Source organism: Thalassophryne amazonica, chromosome 12 (genome assembly GCF_902500255.1).
Source record: "Thalassophryne amazonica chromosome 12, fThaAma1.1, whole genome shotgun sequence".
Taxonomy (NCBI): domain Eukaryota; kingdom Metazoa; phylum Chordata; class Actinopteri; order Batrachoidiformes; family Batrachoididae; genus Thalassophryne; species Thalassophryne amazonica.
This window is the reverse complement of record NC_047114.1, coordinates 64935966-64963265: the sequence shown is the minus strand read 5'-3', so window position 1 is coordinate 64963265 and position 27300 is coordinate 64935966. Positions and strand designations below refer to the sequence as shown.

The following is a 27300-nucleotide window of genomic DNA, read 5'->3' as shown; positions in this document are numbered from 1 at the left end:
GACAGAGCTTTAATTCATTTGAAAGCTTGTCTCTTAGTCTTGTCCATCCAAATTGGAAGTCCCAAAAACCAGTTTTATTTGTTATTATCTATCGTCCACCTGGTCGTTACTGTGAGTTTCTCTGTGAATTTTCAGACCTTTTGTCTGACTTAGTGCTTAGCTCAGATAAGATAATTATAGTGGGCGATTTTAACATCCACACAGATGCTGAGAATGACAGCCTCAGCACTGCATTTAATCTATTATTAGACTCTATCGGCTTTGCTCAAAAAGTAAATGAGTCCACCCACCACTTTAATCATATTTTAGATCTTGTTCTGACTTATGGTATGGAAATAGAAGACTTAACAGTATTCCCTGAAAACTCCCTTTTGTCTGATCATTTTTAATAACATTTACATTTACCCTGATGGACTACCCTGCAGTGGGGAATAAGTTTCATTACACTAGAAGTCTTTCAGAAAGCGCTGTAACTAGGTTTAAGGATATGATTCCTTCTTTATGTTCTCTAATGTCATATACCAACACAGAGCAGAGTAGCTACCTAAACTCTGTAAGGGAGTTAGAGTATCTTGTCAATAGTTTTACATCCTCATTGAAGACAACTTTGGATGCTGTAGCTCCTCTGAAAAAGAGAGCTTTAAATCAGAAGTGTCTGACTCCGTGGTATAACTCACAAACTCGTAGCTTAAAGCAGATAACCCGTAAGTTGGAGAGGAAATGGCGTCTCACTAATTTAGAAGATCTTCACTTAGCCTGGAAAAAGAGTTTGTTGCTCTATAAGAAAGCCCTTCGTGAAGCTAGGACATCTTTCTACTCATCACTAATTGAAGAAAATAAGAACAACCCCAGGTTTCTTTTCAGCACTGTAGCCAGGCTGACAAAGAGTCAGAGCTCTATTGAGCTGAGTATTCCATTAACTTTAACTAGTAATGACTTCATGACTTTCTTTGCTAACAAAATTTTGACTATTAGAGAAAAAATTACTCATAACCATCCCAAAGATGTATCGTTATCTTTGGCTGCTTTCAGTGATGCCGGTATTTGGTTAGACTCTTTCTCTCCGATTGTTCTGTCTGAGTTATTTTCATTAGTTACTTCATCCAAACCATCAACATGCTTATTAGACCCCATTCCTGCCAGGCTGCTCAAGGAAGTCCTACCATTATTTAATGCTTCAATCTTAAATATGATCAATCTATCTTTGTTAGTTGGTTATGTACCACATGCCTTTAAGGTGGCAGTAATTAAACCATTACTTAAAAAGCCATCACTTGACCCAGCTATCTTAGCTAATTATACGCCAATCTCCAACCTTCCTTTTCTCTCAAAGATTCTTGAGAGGGTAGTTGTAAAACAGCTAACTGATCACCTGCAGAGGAATGGTCTATTTGAAGAGTTTCAGTCAGGTTTTAGAATTCATCATAGTACAGAAACAGCATTAGTGAAGGTTACAAATGATCTTCTTATGGCTTCGGACAGTGGACTTATCTCTGTGCTTGTTCTGTTGGACCTCAGTGCTGCTTTTGATACTGTTGACCATAAATTTTATTACAGAGATTAGAGCATGTCATAGGTATTAAAGGCATTGCGCTGCGGTGGTTTGAATCATATTTGTCTAATAGATTACAGTTTGTTCATGTAAATGGGGAATCTTCTTCACAGACTAAAGTTAATTATGGAGTTCCACAAGGTTCTGTGCTAGGACCAATTTTATTCACTTTATACATGCTTCCCTTGGGCAGTATTATTAGACGGTATTGCTTAAATTTTCATTGTTACGCAGATGATACCCAGCTTTATCTATCCATGAAGCCAGAGGATACGCACCAATTAGCTAAACTGCAGGATTGTCTTACAGACATAAAGACATGGATGACCTCTAATTTCCTGCTTTTAAACTCAGATAAAACTGAAGTTATTGTACTTGGCCCCACAAATCTTAGAAGCATGGTGTCTAACCAGATCGTTACTCTGGATGGCATTTCCCTGATCTCTAGTAATACTGTGAGAAATCTTGGAGTTATTTTTGATCAGGATATGTCATTCAAAGCGCATATTAAACAAATATGTAGGACTGCCTTTTTGCATTTACGCAATATCTCTAAAATCAGAAAGGTCTTGTCTCAGAGTGATGCTGAAAAACTAATTCATGCATTTGTTTCCTCTAGGCTGGACTATTGTAATTCATTATTATCAGGTTGTCCTAAAAGTTCCCTAAAAAGCCTTCAGTTGGTTCAGAATGCTGCAGCTAGAGTACTGACGGGGACTAGCAGGAGAGAGCATATCTCACCCGTGTTGGCCTCCCTTCATTGGCTTCCTGTTAATGCTAGAATAGAATTTAAAATTCTTCTTCTTACTTATAAGGTTTTGAATAATCAGGTCCCATCTTATCTTAGGGACCTCGTAGTACCATATTACCCCATTAGAGCGCTTCGCTCTCAGACTGCGGGCTTACTTGTAGTTCCTAGGGTTTGTAAGAGTAGAATGGGAGGCAGAGCCTTCAGCTTTCAGGCTCCTCTCCTGTGGAACCAGCTCCCAATTCAGATCAGGGAGACAGATACCCTCTCTACTTTTAAGATTAGGCTTAAAACTTTCCTTTTCGCTAAGGCTTATAGTTAGGGCTGGATCGGGTGACCCTGGACCATCCCTTGGTTATGTTGCTTTAGACGTAGACTGTGTTTCATAATTATTGTATGGCCTTGCCTTGCAATGTGGAGCGCCTTGGGGCAACTGTTTGTTGTGATTTGGCGCTATACAAGAAAAAAGTTGATTGATTGATCCAGGAAAACTCCACTGTGAAGCGTGTGTGTGTGTGTGTCTGAACCGGCTTGCTATGGGGGGGGGAGTTCTGAGCTGAGATGATTCTCATTGCTGTTCATGTAAGTTTGTGAGACATCTATTCTGTCGCTGATATTTGCAACGCCGTTGTTTAGTATTTTAGCGGATGCACTGGGGGAAGGCAGAGGTTCCATCGCGACCTGAATCGAACATTTGAGAAAGCGCCACATTAAATAATGCAAGGATTTTTTTAACCAGATTAGAAACACAAAATCATCCAGGTAATGTCGATTTACCCAGACTGACTTCAATCTGCGCCAGTGACCGTACTGAAAACACTTCATGTATTCAGCGTGGGTGTGCCATCTAGTGTTCAAGAGATGAAACTTCAGCCACTAACCCAACAATAAATAAATTTAATTCTTTCACCAAAACATCAAATCTAGGCTCTCATCTTAAATGTACCTTCTGGCAAATTGTAACTAGTTTTGAGAGCTGCACAATAATTTTTTTTAAAAATTACATTATGTCTGTTTTTGTTTTTTGTTGTCGTTTTGATGTATTTATTTTGATCAATTTTGACATGTTTAGCCGCATGTTCTCCTTGAATTGCTGGCTGTCTGAGTGGTGTCCAAAAAATGAGGTGGGCTTCATAGATAATTGGCAAAGCTTCTGGGGAAAACCTGGTCTTGTTAGGAGAGACGGCATCCATCCCACTTTGGATGGAGCAGCTCTCATTTCTAGAAATCTGGCCAATTTTCTTAAATCCTCCAAACCGTGACTATCCAGGGTTGGGACCAGGAAGCAGAGTTGTAGTCTTACACACCTCTCTGCAGCTTCTCTCCCCCTGCCATCCCCTCATTACCCCATCCCCGTAGAGACGGTGCCTGCTCCCAGACTACCAATAACCAGCAAAAATCTATTTAAGCATAAAAATTCAAAAAGAAAAAATAATATAGCACCTTCAACTGCACCACAGACTAAAACAGTTAAATGTGGTCTATTAAACATTAGGTCTCTCTCTTCTAAGTCCCTGTTGGTAAATGATATAATAATTGATCAACATATTGATTTATTCTGCCTTACAGAAACCTGGTTACAGCAGGATGAATATGTTAGTTTAAATGAGTCAACACCCCCGAGTCACACTAACTGTCAGAATGCTCGTAGCACGGGCCGGGGCGGAGGATTAGCAGCAATCTTCCATTCCAGCTTATTAATTAATCAAAAACCCAGACAGAGCTTTAATTCATTTGAAAGCTTGACTCTTAGTCTTGTCCATCCAAATTGGAAGTCCCAAAAACCAGTTTTATTTGTTATTGTCTATCGTCCACCTGGTCGTTACTGTGAGTTTCTCTGTGAATTTTCAGACCTTTTGTCTGACTTAGTGCTTAGCTCAGATAAGATAATTATAGTGGGCGATTTTAACATCCACACAGATGCTGAGAATGACAGCCTCAACACTGCATTTAATCTATTATTAGACTCTATTGGCTTTGCTCAAAAAGTAAATGAGTCCACCCACCACTTTAATCATATCTTAGATCTTGTTCTGACTTATGGTATGGAAATAGAAGACTTAACAGTATTCCCTGAAAACTCCCTTCTGTCTGATCATTTCTTAATAACATTTACATTTACTCTGATGGACTACCCAGCAGTGGGGAATAAGTTTCATTACACTAGAAGTCTTTCAGAAAGCGCTGTAACTAGGTTTAAGGATATGATTCCTTCTTTATGTTCTCTAATGCCATATACCAACACAGTGCAGAGTAGCTACCTAAACTCTGTAAGTGAGATAGAGTATCTCATCAATAGTTTTACATCCTCATTGAAGACAACTTTGGATGCTGTAGCTCCTCTAAAAAAGAGAGCTTTAAATCAGAAGTGCCTGACTCCGTGGTATAACTCACAAACTCGTAGCTTAAAGCAGATAACCCGTAAGTTGGAGAGGAAATGGCGTCTCACTCATTTAGAAGATCTTCACTTAGCCTGGAAAAAGAGTCTGTTGCTCTATAAAAAAGCCCTCCGTAAAGCTAGGACATCTTTCTACTCATCACTAATTGAAGAAAATAAGAACAACCCCAGGTTTCTTTTCAGCACTGTAGCCAGGCTGACAAAGAGTCAGAGCTCTATTGAGCTCAGTATTCCATTAACTTTAACTAGTAATGACTTCATGACTTTCTTTGCTAACAAAATTTTAACTATTAGAGTAAAAATTACTCATAACCACCCCAAAGACGTATCGTTATCTTTGGCTGCTTTCAGTGATGCCGGTATTTGGTTAGACTCTTTCTCTCCGATTGTTCTGTCTGAGTTATTTTCATTAGTTACTTCATCCAAACCATCAACATGTTTATTAGACCCCATTCCTACCAGGCTGCTCAAGGAAGCCCTACCATTATTTAATGCTTCAATCTTAAATATGATCAATCTATCTTTGTTAGTTGGCTATGTACCACAGGCTTTTAAGGTGGCAGTAATTAAACCATTACTTAAAAAGCCATCACTTGACCCAGCTATCTTAGCTAATTATAGGCCAATCTCCAACCTTCCTTTTCTCTCAAAAATTCTTGAAAGGGTAGTTGTAAAACAGCTAACTGATCATCTGCAGAGGAATGGTCTATTTGAAGAGTTTCAGTCAGGTTTTAGAATTCATCATAGTACAGAAACAGCATTAGTGAAGGTTACAAATGATCTTCTTATGGCCTCGGACAGTGGACTTATCTCTGTGCTTGTTCTGTTAGACCTCAGTGCTGCTTTTGATACTGTTGACCATAAAATTTTATTACAGAGATTAGAGCATGCCATAGGTATTAAAGGCACTGCGCTGCAGTGGTTTGAATCATATTTGTCTAATAGATTACAATTTGTTCATGTAAATGGGGAATCTTCTTCACAGACTAAAGTTAATTATGGAGTTCCACAAGGTTCTGTGCTAGGACCAATTTTATTCACTTTATACATGCTTCCCTTAGGCAGTATTATTAGACGGTATTGCTTAAATTTTCATTGTTACGCAGATGATACCCAGCTTTATCTATCCATGAAGCCAGAGGACACACACCAATTAGCTAAACTGCAGGATTGTCTTACAGACATAAAGACATGGATGACCTCTAATTTCCTGCTTTTAAACTCAGATAAAACTGAAGTTATTGTACTTGGCCCCACAAATCTTAGAAGCATGGTGTCTAACCAGATCCTTACTCTGGATGGCATTACCCTGACCTCTAGTAATACTGTGAGAAATCTTGGAGTCATTTTTGATCAGGATATGTCATTCAAAGTGCATATTAAACAAATATGTAGGACTGCTTTTTTGCATTTACGCAATATCTCTAAAATCAGAAAGGTCTTGTCTCAGAGTGATGCTGAAAAACTAATTCATGCATTTATTTCCTCTAGGCTGGACTATTGTAATTCATTATTATCAGGTTGTCCTAAAAGGTCCCTAAAAAGCCTTCAGTTAATTCAAAATGCTGCAGCTAGAGTACTGACGGGGACTAGAAGGAGAGAGCATATCTCACCCATATTGGCCTCTCTTCATTGGCTTCCTGTTAATTCTAGAATAGAATTTAAAATTCTTTTTCTTACTTATAAGGTTTTGAATAATCAGGTCCCATCTTATCTTAGGGACCTCGTAGTACCATATCACCCCAATAGAGCGCTTCGCTCTCAGACTGCAGGCTTACTTGTAGTTCCTAGGGTTTGTAAGAGTAGAATGGGAGGCAGAGCCTTCAGCTTTCAGGCTCCTCTCCTGTGGAACCAGCTCCCAATTCAGATCAGGGAGACAGACACCCTCTCTACTTTTAAGATTAGGCTTAAAACTTTCCTTTTTGCTAAAGCTTATAGTTAGGGCTGGATCAGGTGACCCTGAACCATCCCTTAGTTATGCTGCTATAGACGTAGACTGCTGGGGGGTTCCCATGATGCACTGTTTCTTTCTCTTTTTGCTCTGTATGCACCACTCTGCATTTAATCATTAGTGATCGATCTCTGCTCCCCTCCACAGCATGTCTTTTTCCTGGTTCTCTCCCTCAGCCCCAACCAGTCCCAGCAGAAGACTGCCCCTCCCTGAGCCTGGTTCTGCTGGAGGTTTCTTCCTGTTAAAAGGGAGTTTTTCCTTCCCACTGTAGCCAAGTGCTTGCTCACAGGGGGTCGTTTTGACCGTTGGGGTTTTACATAATTATTGTATGGCCTTGCCTTACAATATAAAGCGCCTTGGGGCAACTGTTTGTTGTGATTTGGCGCTATATAAAAAAAATTGATTGATTGATTGATTGATTGACTTTTGCTAAGGGACCCATTCAGAAACACATTATAATTTTTACATTTAAGTTTATATCTCGACATATACCATTACTGTGAAGAGATTCAATTTACACCACGATATGAATTTTAGGCCATATTTTCCAGCCCTACTTTCAATATGATAGCGACATTTTAAAATTTTGACCCATCGAATCGCATTTCTTAAGAATCACATATCGAATCAGCACCTGCATATTGTGATTCGTATCATATCCTGAGATAAGTGTGTCATCCCAGTCCCATCCTCTGTGACAATTGTGTAATAATTTTAAAACTTAACAGTGTTTAATTGTATAATTAATAAGTAATTTCATAATGGGTATGGGCCAGTATTTAGTCAACTCTCTTCCCTACCACATATTTCAAATTCAGTACTGGCTGCAAATTAAGGTGCATGTCTTCTTTTTATTTATCTTTCTCTTCTTGTACTATTTTTGACCTCTATGTCTAACAGACCTCTTGGAGCCAGATTCCTGTCTCTGCACAGAATCCCATTTCTGATACATCCACTTGTTCAGACAGCAGAGGAGCCTACATCAGGTGTAATGTAATTGCTGTGGAAGTCATTACCAACTTGTAGACTTTATCTATAACTCAGTTGAGATTTCAACAAAATGCGTAAACGCTGCTGACTATGAAGTTGTGTTACCACTGGGGCTGCGATCTCCAGAGTCTTTTCGATGTCTGGATTTCCTGTCTGTTTCCTCTTTGATGGCCAACACAAAGGAGAGTTTATCCTTGGCAAAGCAGAATTTGTTTTCATGAACTCTAGAAAGCGGCACCATGTGTAAAGAGTATGGCCACAATACCCTTTGTGCTGTGGTAGCTCGTAGGTATTATTATTAACCTTTAAGTATAAAGGTTATCAGATTAAACAGGCCAACCTGCAGCCGTTTCATTGTCTACAAAGAAAGCTTTAATGTGGTATGTGTTCCTATGACTGTATGTTGTAAAAGTACTTCATATTTTAGTAAAATTTGTGATCTCGAAGACTGAGCACCTAAAAAGTGATGTTGGCTTCCAGTAGGAAGCTTGAGGAACATTTTGGCAAAAGTTGAATGAACACGAGGACTTGACTTGGTGTGTTTATTTAAATATTCTTTATTCATCTCACAGTGCAGTGCGGGAGTGAGGAGGTGTGGCCTACTGGAAAATGACGTGTTTTGATCACAAGCTCAGTGGATTTTTCTGGCTCGAAGTGAACTTTTGTATTTTGCTTTTGTGTTTTTCTTTGGGTCATGTTTTTAACAGGAAATGTATCTTTAAGGTAGATTCCTTTGGTGTCCTTTTGTTTCCCTGGGTGTGATTCAGAGGCAGGCAGAGAGGAAATGACCCCACACGTCTGGAACACACACAAACAGGCACAGGAGCACACACATGCACATTCCTGTACAACGTTTCTGAGTCAGTCGGTCCACTCGGGATGTTGAAGTGTGTAGAGATACAGTAGGTGTGCTATTCAAGTACCAAATTCCAACTAATACAGTTTGGCTTTGAGTCACCAAATGTGGTTGACAACAACCCAATTTGGAATGTAAAAAAAATAAAAAATAAAAAGGCGGTCAAAAAGCTGATGATGTGTTGCTGCTGTTGTTTGTGTTTCTGATGTGATTTTCTTTCAGTGAAGTAACAGGATTAGAAGAGCACTTTATAAGTGCCCTTCTAATCCTGGTTGTCCTGGATCAACCTGTCACACAAAATGTGGTTTTTTGAATGGAAAACATAATATGAAATTTATTTTAACAGTTTGCTACAGTTTACTGGGGCTGGGTACCGAACTTCGGTTCTTTTCTGGCACCAACCAAAATGCTTCGATAGTACAGAGTATTGAAACATGCCTCGTCTTTCAGTGCCATGTTTCGGTACCCAGAGGTGAATCATGTGCAAGATGAGTGGTCCTCCTCTCAGCATTCAAGTTGGTCTGTAGACGTTACAGAGCACGAGCAGCCTGATTCAAAATCTCCACCACCGGACTCTGCTTCAACTGCAACTCAACTCAATACATGCATTGTTTTGAAGCACTGAAGCACTGTTCCGACCTACTGCTTCGGTTCTTTGCTTCGCTGCCTTAAGCCCTCTCAGAGCCATTACAATATGTCAATTGTGAGTCACTGTTGTGCGGATTAAAGTCAGTAACTGGGATTCCTGTCTTGGCTATACTAAAATACGAAATGGGGCGAAATTGAGCCTAATAATCACGAAATGGCATAAAAAGTAATGAAATGGAGCGGACTGATCCAGACTGACTCCATATGATTAAATATGATTCATTTAATTACTTTTATTTAATTTTAAGCAAGATGGAGCAAAATGGGGACTGATAATAACGAAACAGGGGTAAAATGTAATGAAATGGAGCAGACTGACTTCAGAACTTTTTAATCTGTCTGTGTGTTAGTTTGTATTAATCAAAGATAATTTCAGTGTAACCTGAATAGTTTACATAACTAGATCAAGTAAATCTAACTTTTTTTCTTCTTTTTTTTTTAGAGTATAGATTATCCTTTGTGGATAATCTATACTCTAAATAATCTATGCTTGAAGGAGGTGTCACGTTTAAATTACTTTTTGCCCACTGGTCTGTTTGTTCTCACTTAGGACCACCTAACAGGTCCTCCTGTGAGCGCTTTGTAATAATATTATCCCATGGGTCAGGTCTGTACTGTACTTGTAGTGTCACCTATGGCCAGGTGAGCGTTAGTCAGTGAACACATCTCAGTAGTGTCAGTACTGTTGCCCACCCCAGATGTGTGGAACAGATTACTGAGATCAACGCCCTCTCCCAAATATAAATTGGCCAAATTTTCTTGAAAATGACATCTGTTGGCATCATTTGCACTTTAGAAATTAACACATAAACCTGACTGTCACTTGCTTCCAGTGTAGATTTCACCTATTTGCTCGTTCTGACTATCCATAGTTCTGCACATCTGCCTGCATAAGTTTAACCTGAATAGTTTACACAGAGTAGGGATCCACTGGGATCCTCTCTCAAGATCAGCCACCTTTGGATGCATTCCCTGGTTTGAAGTCTATCATTTAAAAAACGGTTATCCATTGAGAGTGAGATTTTGGCATACTATTACTGTACCTTCTGTGACATGCCGTATAGGGAAGTTTTAAAAAGAGAGGATGCACCATCACCAATGTCGAACAAACTGTCCAAAATGATCTGGTTCAGATTAATCCTCTGGATCCGATGGGCTGAAATACTGGCGCCCATATCGTACTAATCCAGCTGGTATTGTTCTGAGTATGGCATAACACAAGCACAGCTCTAAAGAAAAGAACAGTTAATCAGCAGGAGCCAGGGTCTATATCACCTCTTGTTGGAGGATTAAGTGTCACTCACTAGTTAGATGATTTGGTTGATTTGCTTATACCTTATGTACCCCATGCTGTGCACTCTTGGGATCAAGGACTGTTGTGTGTTTAAAAAAAAAAGTGCACACTTTTTGTGGAACAGTGGGTGTCTGCTCAACTGGTCCAATGGTGTTGGAATCTGCTGTCAAACATCGTGTGGCAACTGTGTCGTACTTTGACGCTATATAAATATAATGAAATAGAAATGAATTGAAGCGTTATGTTTCAACTAACTCATTTCTATTTGTCACATCCAAATACTGTATTTTCCGAGGTATAAGTCGCGTTTGCCAAAAAAAAATGCATCATGAAGAGGGAAAAATAACATATTTAAGTCACACCGGCGTATAAGTCACATTTATTTTTTAAACAAATATTTCACAAGAATTCAATACATTTTTTTTTATAACAATCTGGAAAGACTACTCAGTTACACAGTGGCATAAAGAATACTGGCTAAATATTTTTAATGGTGCTTTTCTTGTTTCCACTGTACTGAAAACATACTGAACCGTGATTATTTTTTTTTTTATTTTATTTTTTGTATGTTACACCTTTATGAGTCACTATGGAATATAAGTCACAGAACCTGCCAAACTACTCGCTCACTCATCTTCAACCGCTTATCCGGGATTGGGTCACGGGGCCTGCCAAACTAGTCAAAAAAATAAATAAATTTAACAACAACTTATAATCTGTAAAATACAGCAGGAGTAATGTGGAATCAATAGATCTGATTGCAGCACTTGAGAAGCAGAGTAAGGACTCGGAGTGTCTGGGTTTGTGAATGTCCTGGATCAGAACTAAGATCAGGCTTTGCTGGACGTGGACACCAGAAGTGTATCTGTGTGAAAGTGCTGAATCTTTGCTTATCTCAGCAGTGGTATTCATGTCTATGGGTCCTCTGCCTTTGAGGCCTAAGAAGAGCTTATGGAGTCATGAGGTCACTGGACAGAGGCGTTTGATGATGCCAATACCTTTGCAAGAGAACAAAAGTTCAAGTCTTTGGAATCCTGGTGTTTCCTGTCTTACTGTTTGGTTGTGAGACTTGGATGCTAACCAGTGACCCAAGGCGACGAGTGGATGTCTTTGGTACTAGGTCTCTGCAGAGGATCTTTGGGCACTTCTGGAATGACTGTTTGTCAAACAAACAGTTACTTATGGCAACTCAGATGAGGAGATGTTGAGAGAACATCATCTACGACAGTCCTCCAGGTGTGATCTAGGTCCCCAGTGTTACGGACCCCGTCAGCAGGCTGCGGCAGATAGATGGCTACTTTCGACAGGTGTGGATGGACGAGTTGTGTGCCTGGGTGTTTGCCATCTAGGACCTGGGACAGGTCTGTGGTGTGGTGGAAGCAGCGACGTGCTGTATTGGTACACGCTCCCATCTAAGTTGTATTTTCTCTGTGGCTTTTGGTTACACACTGATTGGGCTTCTCAGTCCGTCTAAACCACCATGCTTGTTTGCAAATGGCTTTGGACTTGAGATGATGTTTAGAGTTTTTTTTGTCGTGCACCACCTGCTTTGTGTGATTGTACGGGTGCAACGTACAATGTGCTGTGAGCTGGCTCTGACTAAAAGCTTGGAGGTTGTCAGCCACAATACAGGTAAACCCCAGATGCAGCAGAAAGGCAATAATAATAGAAGGTGCAGATTATTATTATTTTTGCTTTGTGGTTAATTTGATTCATTTAACCTTGATGATAATGGTTTTGTTGTGTGAAGATGACTGTCTAAATGTGTTCCTTGTGACAAACTAATACATATCACTCAAAACTAAGTCAAATCTAATTTGCTGTCTTCAGATGAGGTTCCAGAGGAGCTGGTTGATCCTTTCTACAGGGACCAGTACAACCAGGAGCACCTGAAGCCTCCAGTCGCCTGTCTCCTCCAGTCCGCCGAGCTCTACTGCCGGGCGGGAAGCCTGATCCTCCGGAGTGATGCTGTCAAACCCTTACTGGGACACAACGCTGTCATCCAGGCCTTGGCTCAGAAAGGGCTCTATGTAACTGATCAGGATCGGCTGGTCACCGAACGAGATCTCACCAGCACACCAATACACATGGTGAGTGGTGATACCTCCTGAAATGGAGCACTTTGATTAATGTTTGTTTTTTTTAGCAGTAAAAGGAGCCATTATGAAGTGTAAAAGGGTTAATCCCCCCCCCCCCCCCCACACACACACACACATCACCACCATCAACAACAACAATACTGTTTAATGCAACTGAAATAAATAGTAGCATATGCATCTCAAAATAAAGACAGTTTATATCTTGGCACACCCTGTGCATGCTAGGTGAGGTCAAAGGGCATGGCTACCCAGAAAATGTCAATCATGGCACATCATTAAACAAACCGGCAAACAGATTTTATTTCAAGCTCTCACTGTTTCACCATGGGTATTTTAGGAACACAACAAGCCGGCTCCTTGGATTGAATTTTGTCATGTAGCCACGTATCTGATTCTGTCTGACACTGTGGTGTCAATTCTGTGCCAAATCTGACTTTTGAACAAAAACTATGGTGTCAGATCAGCACCAAAACCACACGCGTAAAAATGCCTTCACGTGTAGATATTCACTGTGCGCTTGCAAATTATCACATCTCTGCGCATGAGGACCAGCGCTCCCCCCGCCTGCTCAAAGTTGGTTTCTGCTGGTGCGCAGAGAATTCCTGCTCTAGTTTTAAACTAGTTTTAAAACATTATTGGATTCAATCAATGATCGAGATTTATAATTAAGTTTAAACTCATTTCTCCAATGAGTAATGTTTGGTTTTGTCTTGAAAAAATGACATTTGTGTATGTAATGTTTTACATACACAAATGTCAAATTTTTTTTTTACATGCACAAAATTATATTATTAATACCAAAGTCATTACAATTACTTAATAATTGTCTCACAAATTCACCCAAAAGAGATTATAGTCTTAAAGATTTTGGAAAGGAGGATATACAAAAGATTAGATGTAACTATTTAACATTCCCAGTCTCATCAAAGATGAAAACATTTAAAATTATTTAACAAGATTTATCCAACTAAGGAGTTTTTAAAACAGAGATTCCAAATGAACGTCAGTAACTGACTGGAACTGAAGACCTGCTGGACCATCTTTCCTTTTTGTGTGAAACAGTGCAAAGCTTTTGGTTTGACCTTCAAGATTGTCTCTAAAGGAGTCTGGATCGGCGATCGAACCATCACAGACATCAGATTTGGACAAACATTATTCATTGGAAAAAATAGTTTAAAGTTCATTATAAGTCTCTGTCATTGATTGAATCCAATAATGTTTTAAAACTAGTTTCTTTTATAGACACATTTGATTTGTAAATGTTTGGTTGCCCTATATTTTCTTTTCTTTATTATTTGTAAATAATATTCAATAAGCCCCTTATGTTCTTGTATTTGTATTTTCATGTATGTAGCATTTCAAGATTTTGTACAGGACCTATTTTGTTGGATTTGATGCATAAATAATTTTTTTTTTTTTTTTTTAAAGGAGATGCCGTTGTGTCCTTCAGGGAGGTGGTGGCGTAAAGGTTTGCACATGATTTAAGAGGTTTTAATTTGTCATCTGATGGTTAATAATCACATTATTCCCTTTGATCGCTTTGGGTGTAGAGAGTCAGAGTCAGACTCAGATGCACCGGTGTCAGGAGGTGATTTTTAGGACTTTCTGTAATTTATTATTAAATAATGCTGAATTTATGAAGAAAAGATTGTTGTACAGAAGCTTCAGAGATTTGTCGCTGAGATAGATGATGATTGGAGTGAAGTTTTAAGCAGAAACGAGGTGATAATCGCTTAACGCCGTTGTCTCCGACTGACTTCTGCGTTACAGAGGAGGGCTGTCGGTCAAACCTTGCTCTCCAGAGATGACCAATCACAGCAGAGCCAGTGCCAACCTGGCTCCCTCCCCCATAGTGCCATAATCCAGCCCCCATAGTGCCATAAATTTCAAGCGAGAGAGCAGGAATTCCCTGCGCGTGAGTAGAAATCAACTTCGAGCGGGCGGGGGGAGCGCTGGTCCTCACGTGTAGCACCTTTGCGTGCGTGATGTGAATATCTATGTGTGAACGCATTTTTTTTTTTGTGAGTGGGTTTGGCGCTGATCTGACGCCATAAAAAACATGCAAAAATAACAAGTGTAAATTCACACCTTTTTCCACATCCCCCAAAAAAAAACTGTATTAAAAAAACACCGTCATGTGAAGTCTGGGAGCTTGTGTTGGTGTAATGTCGCTGCATCCACAACACCAGGGAATCACCTCGAGTCCTGGGTGGCAGCCACTCAGGCAGACAGCCTGTCCATAAAAATACTGTAAACATATAAATTCACAGAAACATTTTGCAAAAACACAAAAAATTTTGCCAAAATTGCTTGTTGTTCAAAACATTTTTCAGCACTAGTTACAGCTTTTTACATATCTTGACACCAATGTTTGCAGCCGAATGTTGTGGTTTAAGCAGTTTCTGCCAATACGAACCCACATTGCACCACGTGAATGATTGATTGATAGAGAGAGAGATTTCTTAGTACAGTGGAACCTCAGTTTTAGAACTTAATTGGTTCCTAAATGTTGTTTTTAAACCAAAACCAATTTTTCCTTAAGAAACAATGTAAAATGGATTAATCTGTTCCTAGCCTCAAAAAGAACACTGTTTTTTATCTTTTTAACAGCATTTCATGCATAAAAGGCAGACAAAATACAAAGAAATACTGTACAGTAATTATAATAAAGTAGACACAATTTAATTTCACCTTACCTGCACAGAAGAGACTTGATGATGTACATGGACGATGAAGGGGACGGATGTTACTGTCCGTTAGGATGTTTCATCGCACAACAAGCCAGATTATTTCAGGTGTTGCAGTGAAACTCTGGTCAGATTTATTGTTGTATGCTAACGGTGTTAGCACTTTTAGCAGCTGTTGGTAGCTTCACCTGTTAGCTCCACCTAATGTATGATTACTGGAAAAAAAAAAAAACCTGCCTCAGAACTTTTAATGCCCACAGCAAAGAAAACCGTTAGGAGAACCACCACGCAGTCCCCAAAAATATGATTTAATAAACACCCGAACACAAAAGAGGTTGGTCGATGCTGAGAGGTTGGTCCATGCTTTTGTCTCCTCCAGGTTGAACTATTGCAATGCCCTCCTCGTCGGGACCCCTGGTAAAAACCTGCAAAAGCTGCAGCACATCCAGAACTGCTGCCCGGGTCCTGACGAGGAGGCGCAAGTTTGACCACATCACCCCTGTCCTCAGATCCCGCCACTGGCTGCCCATCAAATACAGAATAGAGTACAAACTCTGCCTCCTGACTTATCAGTGCATGCACGGAACCGCCCCTGCCTACCTCAGTGAACTCCTCACCCCACACACCACCTCAAGATCTCTCCGCTCTACCACCTCCTCACACTGCCTTCACCAACCCAGGACCAGACTCTCCACCATGGGAGACAGGGCCTTCCAGGCAGTGGCCCCTCGGCTCTGGAACTCCCTCCCAGAGACCCTGAGGGCCCCACAAAGTGTGGAGGCCTTTAAAAAAGGCCTAAAGACATTGTTATTTCAAAAGGCCTTTTAGATATCTTATTGTTTGAAATGGTTTCTACAAAATCTGTTTTTGAAATCTGTTTAATTCTGTTTTTAAATCCTTGCTGTAGCACTTTGAGATTTCTTTGAAATGTAAGGTGCAATACAAATAAAATGTATTATTATTATTATTATTAAAACAAAAATAACCCTTCTTCTTCTTTAAGTTTATTGCCAGATTGCAACCCAACACAGTGCATTACTGCTACCTACTGTGGCAGAGGTGTTCGCACACCAACACTTCGAGAAGTGATGCATGTTTTGTTCAGAAAATATGTTCAGGAACTGATTTATTTGTAAAAGTGCCGTTCTAAAACCGAGGTTCCATTGTACAGATAGTATACTGTTGACTTACAGAGAAGGACTTTAAAATTTAAAACTACCCACAGAACTTGTCATTAAAAAGTGAAGAAAGTCTGCTTGTTCTGGAAGTGATCTGGCTGTTTCATTGCATTTTGTTTTAATGGATGAATTAAATGCAAATCCTTTCATGTAAAATTGGACACTGAATGGCTGGTATCTTCTGTTATCACTCTATCTTCTGTATCAGAAAAGATTTTCAAGATAACAGCAACAAAAAGACCTTTGGAATGGTGCTAATGTTTCAGTAAATGTTCCAGGTAGTACATTTTGTCTTTTAGTATGGTGTATGTTATAATGTGTTATAGTTTGGCACACTGTTTTTACTGGCAGACTGTGTCCGTGTGTTCTGGCCACTAATAAGGAACCGTAGCATAATACAGTCTCACTTACAGTTTCATGTTGCAAACTGCTCGTGCCATATTGACTAAAGGGCAGGAAAAGCTGGTTATAAAACTAAATTCAACATCACGGCTGCAAATTCAAGTAGATGGCTGTAATGTAACAGTCCCTGACATGCTGAAGTCTTTATGTCCCCGCTAGAGACCCAAGTGCATCAACCTGGGCTGTAATTATAGCCCAGTTTTTGTAGGTCATAACGGGAAAGTTCATTGTAGAATGTATTTGTAGGCATCTTGAACCATCACAACTTATCGAGAGTGCCCAATACACCTCCAAAACACCACTGAGACACTATCAAGACTATCCTAAGATCCACCATGATGGTTTCATGATCAAAAATTATGTATGTGGGAATGAGGCATAACCCATGATCTCACAGCAGTTTGGGATAGTTCAACTGAGTCACATAACTGAGCGAGAGAGAAAGAAAAGCTACTCTAGACATTATTCATGAGTTTCACTGAATAAATGCTAAATGGATTGCATTTATATAGCGCTTTTTCATCTGTATCAGATGTTCAGAGCGCTTTGCAGCCATTCACACAAGAGAAACACAAATATCAGGGTGGTGCCATGCAAGGCACGCACTACACACCGGGAGCGTGTAAGGGATTAAGGACCTTGCCCAAGGGCCTTTAGTGATTTTCCAGTCTGGCTGGGTTTTGAACTGAGGATCCTCTGGTCTGAAGCCCAACGCTTTAACCACTAGACCATCACCTCCCCATAACTGAAGTTATTACTCTTGTTCAACATATGAGCAGAGTCAACTGCCTCATCTTTCTTTATTTACTCTCAAATTATTATTAGTTCAGCCACCAGAGGATGCGATGCAGTCAGGTAAATTCACACACTGCCGGGGCACCTTGCCCTATCCACCATACCATTTAACCATTCTAGCTCCTGGATGGCAGACACCCAACCCAATGTGATGTACTGATTTAAAAACCTTTAAAGTCATGGATCAGTTGACAGATGCAGACACGGGTCAAGTCTGGGCAACTTGGTGGCCAAGTGGTCAGTGGACTTGCTTCTAAAACAGAATGTTCTGAGTTCAAAACCACCTGTGCTGATTCTCTATGTAATTTGGACTTGCACCAGGAAGAGCATCTGGCATAAAACTTGGGGCAAATCAACATGCAGATCCATATCAAATCTGCTGTGATGAGCAAAATGGGAAAAGCTGAAAGAACTTATTTCCGTTGGTCAAGTCCATAATCTGTAATAGTGCCATCATAGTAGGGATCAACCAATGTGGGCATTTCTATGGTCTGTGCTGATTTGAAGAGGGTGTCCGATGGCTGATTATATAATGGTGATGCATGTTTTTGGTTTTGGTTTTAATCCATGAGACACAATACATCAATTTAATAATAAAACTACGAGGTAACGTTACCTTGAGCTTTGGCACATATGCCAATGTTTCAAAACACCCATTGCTGTGGTTTTAAGGCACCAATTTGCCTGGGGTGTGTGTTTGGGGGAGGGAGGGGCACCATTTCAAAAAAGTCACAGTGACAAGTTTGCACTCAAACCTATCAGATGTGACTGTGGGTGGATTTGTTAAAAATTGGCGTTGTAAGCACAGACATTGGCCAAGACACATTATGTAATACCCACATTTAATCACCTCATTAAATTAATAGTCCGGTTCATTGTCTGACTGATTAATTGGTGTGTCACTATCATTGTGGATATTCTTGTAAAGTTTGCCATATCTTTTTCTCCTGTCTGCATGTGGGGATGTTGTGCTTGTGCGCCATCACTCCATGTGTCCTGTTATTACATCCTCCAAAATTTGTCCCGCTGAAAGCGAAAACAGCCACTAATGACAGGTTAATGGTAACAACCCGTTACTCACTATTCAGCCCGTGTCATCAGACAGCACGGGGCGAGCACTCGTTGGCTTGGGCAGGGCGACGGAGACACAGAGAGATACTCCAGCAGCATTTTGAGTGCAGCTGATTGGTCCACAGAACATTTTACGGTTCTGAACGCAGTGTGATTCTGTGAGGATCCACACACACACACACACACACACACACACACACACACGCACACACTCTCATGGCTGGAGAACGGGCATTTCTGCTGACGCCAAAAGGTGTCTGCAATGCAGTGCGCCCTCCCTCCTTCTCGTGCTCACCCCCGCTCTGTCGATCTCTCACTTTCTGTCACCTAACTCCTCACGACATTCTCGCTCACGCCTCATTTTGAGTCTTTCTATCGGTGTCCTGTCTCATCTAAAGTCTAACCAAAATGAGATTTCAGCTCCTGAATTTTTCATTAAATGTTAAGCATATTTCATCTTGTTCATCTGTGCTTTCACGTGTCTTTTTTCCTCATTTTATTCACATCGGCTCCGTGTGATGCTTCAAAGTCACGATGCAAGGACATTTCTGACATTGACTGAGGATGTAATGAAGGTGGTGTTGGTGGTGGTGGTGGGGGGGGGGATTTGGTGCAAAACTAAGCAATCCCATTATAAAATGCACTTGCGCTGAAGATGTGTGTCTGTGTGATTGTCTCTGTGTGTCTGTGACCAGTTTTAGTGGCATCGTGAAGAAAACGTGGCCCAAATTTGCATTTTTGTTTTGTAAGATTATTGACCTTCATTTGTATGTTAATCTCGCCAATCTTTTGGTTGCTCCACAAAGTAGAAATAAATGGATGGAACTGTGTGGATTTGTGCAGTCAGCACTCGAGACTGTGATTGGCTAAAGTCTGTTTTTTTTTTTTTTTTATTTGGGTTATGGTATACTTGAAAAGAAGATGATGACTTCATGGTTTTTCCGAATACTATGTAACAGACGAATAACTCATATCAAAAGAAGGAGGAGGAAGAGGAGGAGGAGGCGAGTGGCAGTCTGACAGAGGGTAGCTGACTTTTGAGAGGGAGGCGGGCTGATGGAGATTAGGGGCCATTTGGTTGCAATCCTGCCGGAAACAGAAAAGTAGAGAAAGAGGTGAATGGAAAGGATGAGTGTGAAACTCCAAGAGAATGCACAGAGGAAGCAGGGTGGGGAAAAAGAAAAGAGGGAGAGCGTGCATGGAGGGGAGAAGAGGGTGTATAAGCGTTGCCTTTTTTTGGCGGGCAAAAGGACACGTGTGTGCCAGAGAAGGAGTGGAAACGGCAAGGTTTATATTACCATCTGGAAAGATGGAGAGAAGAAGGGGAGGCGAATACAGGGGTAGGAGGAGGGTGGGAGAAGGGAGACGTGGTGCACGACTGCAGCACTTTGGAGGGTGGGGTCTTAAATCAAAGCACGTCTGGGCCACAAATGAGAACACCCTCCTCTCACAGCTTCAGTTGAGCTGACGGAGATTCGGCAGAATCCTTAAAACCCGATTTCCTTTGTATCTTTCCTGATTCTCTTCACTGCTTTCAGTCCGCATGTGGGCATCACACCATCCTGAGTGATAAAACACTGAAATGAGGATGTGATGGAGTGAGAGAGAGTCTGAGCAGTCATTAGAAGGAAATGAGAAATAAAGAAAATGTTCCTTTCATGCTATTATTTTATGTTCATGCTCGAGATGTACGGCTATATATGGTGGAAGAGTTTTGATGTGTTCTATCAATATCATAATAAAAAATGTGGGAAATGTGAAGCGCTGTGAATACGTTCCCGGATGCACTGTACAGTCCATGGTTGTAGCCAGTGCTAGTAGCATGTCGCTGAATTTTCAGAATTGTGCAGTTTAGTTTGCTGTTGAGACCAAAGTCTGAGGAGTCCCCCAGAGTGCCCATTCGGAACCCTTCTTCTGAAACAGATCGGCTTTTTGACTTCTACAACAGGTCTAGAAAGGTTAGATCAAGTCTGGGAGCATCCACATCATTGAATCCACCACAGTGGATAATCATCCTTGGTTTTGAATGGCAGCCACCCCGGCAGTTGACCAGTCTATCCCCACCTCTCAAAAAATTAACAACTATTTGCCACAGCGTCCACCCCCCCCCCCCCCCCCCCCCCCCCGCCTTTTTCACTTTCTGAGGTCATCAACACTGTGCCACCTATGTGTTGGGTTATACTCAGAGAAACGGGTCACATGGCCAAAAAGTTGTAGCTGGGGTTCCCTCACAATTCGTTGTTTCGTATTTGTGAATCTCACACTGTCTGGTGGTCCGTGACACACTCGAGAGGTCGGTTTCAGCTCCGGTGTCAAGAGCTCAGCACTCGCAGTGTAAACCCATCTCGTGAAGTATGGGCAATAAGAAGCAGGGCGCAGCAGAAGTCCATCACGGGTGCTACACCTCCTCCAGATAACCCTCTCAACTTGGGAGAGTGTATATTCATCATAATTGCCCGTTGAACTCGCTAAATTAACACCATCCACATCCTCGCTTTACCATTGTTTACATGTACTTTACATGTACTGTGAGACAGCGGAACTCTGCTGGCACCGCGGTGCATTCTGGGAAGTGCAGGCAGCCACCAGGGGCATTATGCGAAATGCTGAAACACCGAATGCAAATGATAGTCCTCATCCATCTCACTTCATAATCGTTCCTCTGATACAAAGTTATTCCAGTGCACCCAAGGATCCTCTACAGAGACTTAGTACCAACAATGTCCAGTTGTTGCCTTAAGCCCCTTTCACACACCCCCCCGGTTGCTCCCAGTTGCGCCATGCATCATTATGACTATGCCACGTGGAAGTAACTCAGTGCCAAGACGATGCAGCTCGGCGCCACAACAGCGCGAGGGCGCAAAGGAGGAAGCAAGTCGGGCGCCGAAAAATTAAACCTGTTTAATTTTTTTGGCGTCCTGTGCTCGGCACAGAAAGGAAGTGGTTCCAGCGCAAGTCGGGGCAAAGGGGCGTTACCTGGCGTGACTCGAAGCCAATTTATGATTCCTGCTGTGTTCCGTTGTTCCAGCAGTATAAATCACACAGGATTGTTGTTATACCGTGTACTTAATGCAGTAAAAACTACATGCTGAAGAAAAAAAAAAAAGCAGAATGATTGCCAGAAATATCCAGTAAAAAGTTAGGACATCTCTAGTCCACTCATGGACGTTCGTTCACGCGCGCACATGTGAACAATTAAAAGAAAAGAAAGTGTGGCTCCAGGCATTAGTTCCTTGTTCTCTGCTCAAACTCTCACATCACAGTTAAAAAATGGACAAAAAAGGACATAAGTCCTGAGACAGGACATGTTAACATCAAATAGAAATCCAGACATCTCCACATTCGCTTGAAGGTTCGTTCGCGCGCATGCGCGCGCATCTCGCGGTCAAAGGAGGAAAGAAGAAAAAAATTGTCTGCAGGCAGTTAGTTCCTTTCTCTCCTCAAACTCTCTTATCACAGTTAAAAAAGGACATAAGTCCAGGACATGTCAACATCAAGTTGAACTCCAGACATCTCCACATTTGCTTTAAAGGACGGTTCGTGCACGCGCGCGCGCATCTCGCGGTCAAAGAAGGAAAGAACAGACAGCAAAAACAGCTCACTACTTCCAAGGGCAGCGACGTGTGTACTGTGTTCAGAAAACAGACTTGATGACAGGCAGAAAATGAGGCTATTTAAAGTTTAGAGTGAGGGGGAGCAACTGGCAGCACCTGGCAGCCAAACTCGCAGCGCAACGAGACGTCATCAGGCGCAAGTCGACACAGTAATTAACCGGCAATTAACTCCAAACAGGGTGGTTTTTCGGCGTCGTCATGGCGCAATGGGGAGCAACTGGGAGCAGCCCCGGTGTGAAAGGGGCTTTAGCACCCAGAAGGCCAAGGTCTGGTCAAATGACCAATCTACCGCTAAAGTCCACGGATAGTCAAATGACTCCAAGATCCCCTGTGGAGAGCTACTTCTGTTATGTAAACAAGGAAGTCTCAGAACACCTCAGGGGAGGGGCTGACTTGGTTAGCCACATTCTTGTGTTTGCATATTTGCTGTCTGAAAGGGCTGCTGATTTGTGCTTAGGTGGATAAATAACTTTACCCTGGAGGAGAGATGAAATTTTGTTTTCTGAATTGTATTGAAATGTACCAAAAAAACACACCAAAAGAAAACTTTGTTTTCTGGATTTTATTGAAATGTACCAAAATGTACCAAAAAACACACCAGAAAACGAAAATATATACAGTAGGTACAGGTTACAGTCACTCACAATGACTAACAGTCCCCACACTGTTATTATGTCATTATGTCCACATGATGATAGCAAGCAGACACACATGCGTCACAGTGGGCAGTTGTTAGTCCATGTCTATCCAAACACAGTACATGTTGTCCAGCTGGGACATCCAGAACGACAGATCTTTCAGCCGCTGTGGTGCACAGATAGTTGTAGCAATAGGTGTACTAGGCAGCTGTAATTTTACACGTTTTGCACACAACTCCTGCTTCATACGCAGCCCTTTCAGCTAAGCAGGCAAGTGACTCCAAGATCCCCTGTGGAGAGCTACTTCTGTTATGTAAACAAGGAAGTCTCAGAACACACAGACAGCAAATATGCAAACACAAGAATGTGGCTAGCCAAGTCAGCTAGCCAGGGTCATTTGACTCTCCATGGGCTTTATGCAAACACAAGAATGTGGCTAGCCAAGTCAGCTAGCCAGGGTCATTTGACTCTCCGTGGGCTTTACAGGTAGAAGAGAAAAGCTTGGACCTCCGAGTGTTAGGACACTGGTCAGCAGTAAAGTCTCACAACCATGTGGTAAGACAGAAAGCATCAAGACCCGAAAGACTTGGACCTTCATTTTCTTGCATAGGGTATCGGCATCGCCAAACACCTCTGCCGACTGACCTCTTAAATCCAGACGCTCTTCCCAGGCATCTCTCGTTCTCAAAGATCTGGATCATTCATAAACATAGAAAACTTTACACAAGGTAAAGTTTCATAATAACTTGTTGCTTATCTGTAAGTAAATGGCTCCAAGTTCTGATCCAGATTCATTCTTTACGGTTTAGAAATGTCCATTTCCTGAGTGATGGCCCTGTGATAAGGTTGGCACTGACTCTGATTGCTCTAAGAAGCCACACTCAGCCATCTGTAGTGACAGTAAGTACTGAAGCTCCTGTTAGATGGTGTGTGCACGTGTTTGCCAAAGCTCTTTGTGACCCGGGTCTGTGATTTACACAGCCTTATTAGGCATGTCTGCTGCACGAACACACACATGCTGGAGGCCTTTGTGAAGGGATAATAGACTGCACATGGCTTTTAAATCTATGGTGTGTACTGTCAACAGTAGTATCTTTCCCCCAGCTGTTACAGCAGTCTATAGATGTGTCAGCGGTAGCCACACAGACATGAAGTTGAATAAAACTCTGCAATATAAATGTTACAGTAAGAAAACCATAACGGGAAATCCTGTTTAATTAAGTTATTCCATATCAAATTGACCATTTTGGCAAAAATTTTCTCAGATTCCCCTGAAAAAAAAAATCACAGGTGCTCCTACACCAAATTTATTGACAAATGCCAAATATTAGGGTTGTATCAGCAATACTTTTAGAACTGTGGCCCTTTTTGTAATTAAATAATTTTATGTATTTGTCCGAACAAGCCTTTCAGTTCAGTTATTTATTTTATTTTGCATTTTCCATATCGTCCCACCTTTTGATCCCCTGATATGAAATACGGGGATATAGCGATCAGCATGCCAGTCTGTCCGTCCGTCCGTTAGCGCGATATCTCAAGACCCAGTTGACAGTTTCATTCAGATCCCCTAACACTTTGTATTACTGATTTGTGGGGATCTGGGGGATATGTCATCTCCTGATGACTCTTGTTCTCTCATTTGGTGTTGTACTTGATTGATTTGTTTGGAAAACATTTTTTAAAATTTCCAACTTCAGTCGCTCAGACTGTTTCTTTGTCTGCCTATCTGTCTGCATCATCTGACTGTCAGTGCACCTGTCACCAAGATCTGCTACAGATCTGGAGAAGAACACCTGCAGTTCCAAATATTTTGTAATATCCTGGATGTAGTGGAATATCGTGTGCAGAGACTGTTTCTCCAAGCACTAACTGAAACAGCACCCAAATATTCAGGCCTGTTTTGCATCATTGTTAAAGATAACATGTATTATTTAATCAGATTGAGAGACACAGGATCAGTTAGCAAATCAACATCAGTTAACCCTTGAATACAGTTTTTTTTTTTAACTCACCATTTATTTCCATGAGGTGCCCAGTTCAGCTGGTTGTCTGTTTAGAAAGGCTCTTTTTTTTCTCCCAAACATTTATTTAGCATTTTTTCATCAAAAAACAAAACCCTTGCACATCACTTACGAAGTGAAAACACAAAGAAAGTCTCAATACAGAAATGTGCCACATCCTGAACCTTCACAAAATGCCCAACAATATTCCAATCATAGGCCATCCATAATAATGATATAAATAATAATAATAATAATAATTAAAATAAAAAATGCTTCCATCACAATAATTTCAATCAGGTTCGATAGATTAAAAAATACATGGTTGTCACACTTTCAGAAACCCATCAGCTCCCAGGGGAGGTGATGGTCTAGTGGTTAACCAGTGCTTGAGCCCAGAGGTTCCTTGGTTCAAACCCCCATCTGGCCGGAAAATCACTAAGTTACCTTGTGCAAGGTCGCAGCCCTTGCACAATTTTTATTTATTTTTATTCTTTATTTATGTATTTATTTATTTATTTATTGTTATGAACTGTTTATGTCTTGTTCTGTATCTTTGTATGGGTCATGATTTTTGAGAAGTCCAAGACAAATTTCCCCATGGGGACATTAAAAGTATATATCTATCTATCTATCTATCTATCTATTTATATCTATCTATCCCCAAGTTTCTCCCAGTGTGTAGTGAGCGCCTTGCATGGCAGCAACCTGACATCGGTGTGTGAGTGTGAATGGGTGAATGTGAGGCATCAATGTAAAGTACTTTGAACTTCTGATATTGATGGAAAAGCACTATATAAATGCAGTCCATTTACCCTCTAAGACTAAACTTGAAAAAAAAATCAAGTTTTAAGAACAACATGAGATCTTTCAACCATAAAAAATGGGGCACATGGCGTTTTCCACGATAATAATAATTTGTGACATGCTAGCAAAGAGGCAAAGCTGATTACATCCATCTGCACATTAGTGAGGGACACAGTGGGGGCTCCAGAAACTCCAAAAACAGTAATCAGCGGACAAGGCTCCAGCCTGACACCAAGAACATGCGTGATAACACAAAATTTGAAATCCAATGTGATTGAAGTTTGGGGCAAAGAAATCATATGACTTGAATCAAGGGGAGAAGAGTTACATTTATCACACAGATCAGAAACATTGGGATAAATTTTGGATTATCTGGACTCTGACAAGTGCAGCCTGTGTACTACTTTTAATTGAATAAGGGAAAGTCTTGCACAAGATGACATGAATTCTGTCAACAGCCTTATCCCAGAAACCTTCCCCAAACTCCATACCCAACTCTTGATCCCAATTACAGATAGTTTTATTGACTGGATGATTGTCCATTGAAAGAATAAGATTATATATCCACAATATAAGAGCTTCTTTTTATGTGCACAATTTCAAAGCGGTCCTCCCAAGGATGTTTAGGTGGCTGAGAGGGGAACTCCAGAAAAATAGTAGATACACAATGTCTCACTTGAAAAAAAAAAGATATAAATGAGATGAGGGCAGGCCATATAAGGAAGACATATCCATAAAATTAAGAAAGATATTGTCCCTAAAAAAGATCACAGAAACATTTAATGCCCTTCTTATCCCATAGATGAAATGCAGTGTCTAAGAAGGAGGGAGGAAAGAGGTGATTATTACATGAAGGGTGAAGAGCAGAAGCACAAACACATTTGAAGGGAAGTTGAAATTGATACCATATTTTAAGCGAGGAAAATACAACAGGATTATTTGTGTACTGAGACAGGGACACAGGGAGAGTTGAAAAAATAAGGCAGGGAGAGAGGTAAACAAACAAGACTGTGCTTCTGACACCAAGTTGTATCAGAATCTTTTAACCAATAAATGTATTATTGAATATTAGCTGCCTAATAATAATACATCAGATTAGGTAAAGACAGACATCCACTGACCTGAAATTTTTATAGTAATGATTTATGAAGCCTTGGAGTTTTACCTCCCCATATAAATAAGGAAATCATTTGATTGATAGATTTATAAAAGGTTTTGTGTAAGAACAGAGGAATAAGCTGAAAAAGGTATAAAAACTTGGGTAGGGTAAAATATTCATTTTCACTATATTAATCATACCTAAAAGAGACTCTGATACAAACCTACAATCCAAATATTCTGACATCTGCGCCGTCCCTCCAGGTCTGCCATCTTGGAATTGTTGTTTTTTCGGATTGCAGCGTATTTGCCATTGAGCTGATCCAAATGTTGATCACAGTCAGTGTGCGGATTCAAGAGAATTAATACATAAGCCATAGTCACGCACTGCCGATTGGACACTATCCAGCTTGGACGTCAAACTTTCAAAAGAAGGACATTTTGTAGGTGGTCAAAAACGTTAAATACAAAAAA

General features: G+C 40.8%; 1 protein-coding gene across 2 annotated transcripts in view; it reads left to right on the top strand.

The window, feature by feature from the left end:
- The window catches only part of camsap2b (calmodulin regulated spectrin-associated protein family, member 2b), a 109885-nt gene that overhangs the window by 15382 nt on the left and 67203 nt on the right, over positions 1-27300 (top strand). For both annotated transcript variants that reach the window (XM_034184089.1, XM_034184090.1), the window contains exon 2: positions 12268-12527. In XM_034184089.1, the coding sequence (XP_034039980.1) occupies positions 12268-12527 (260 nt within the window). The remainder of the gene's footprint in view (positions 1-12267; positions 12528-27300) is intronic.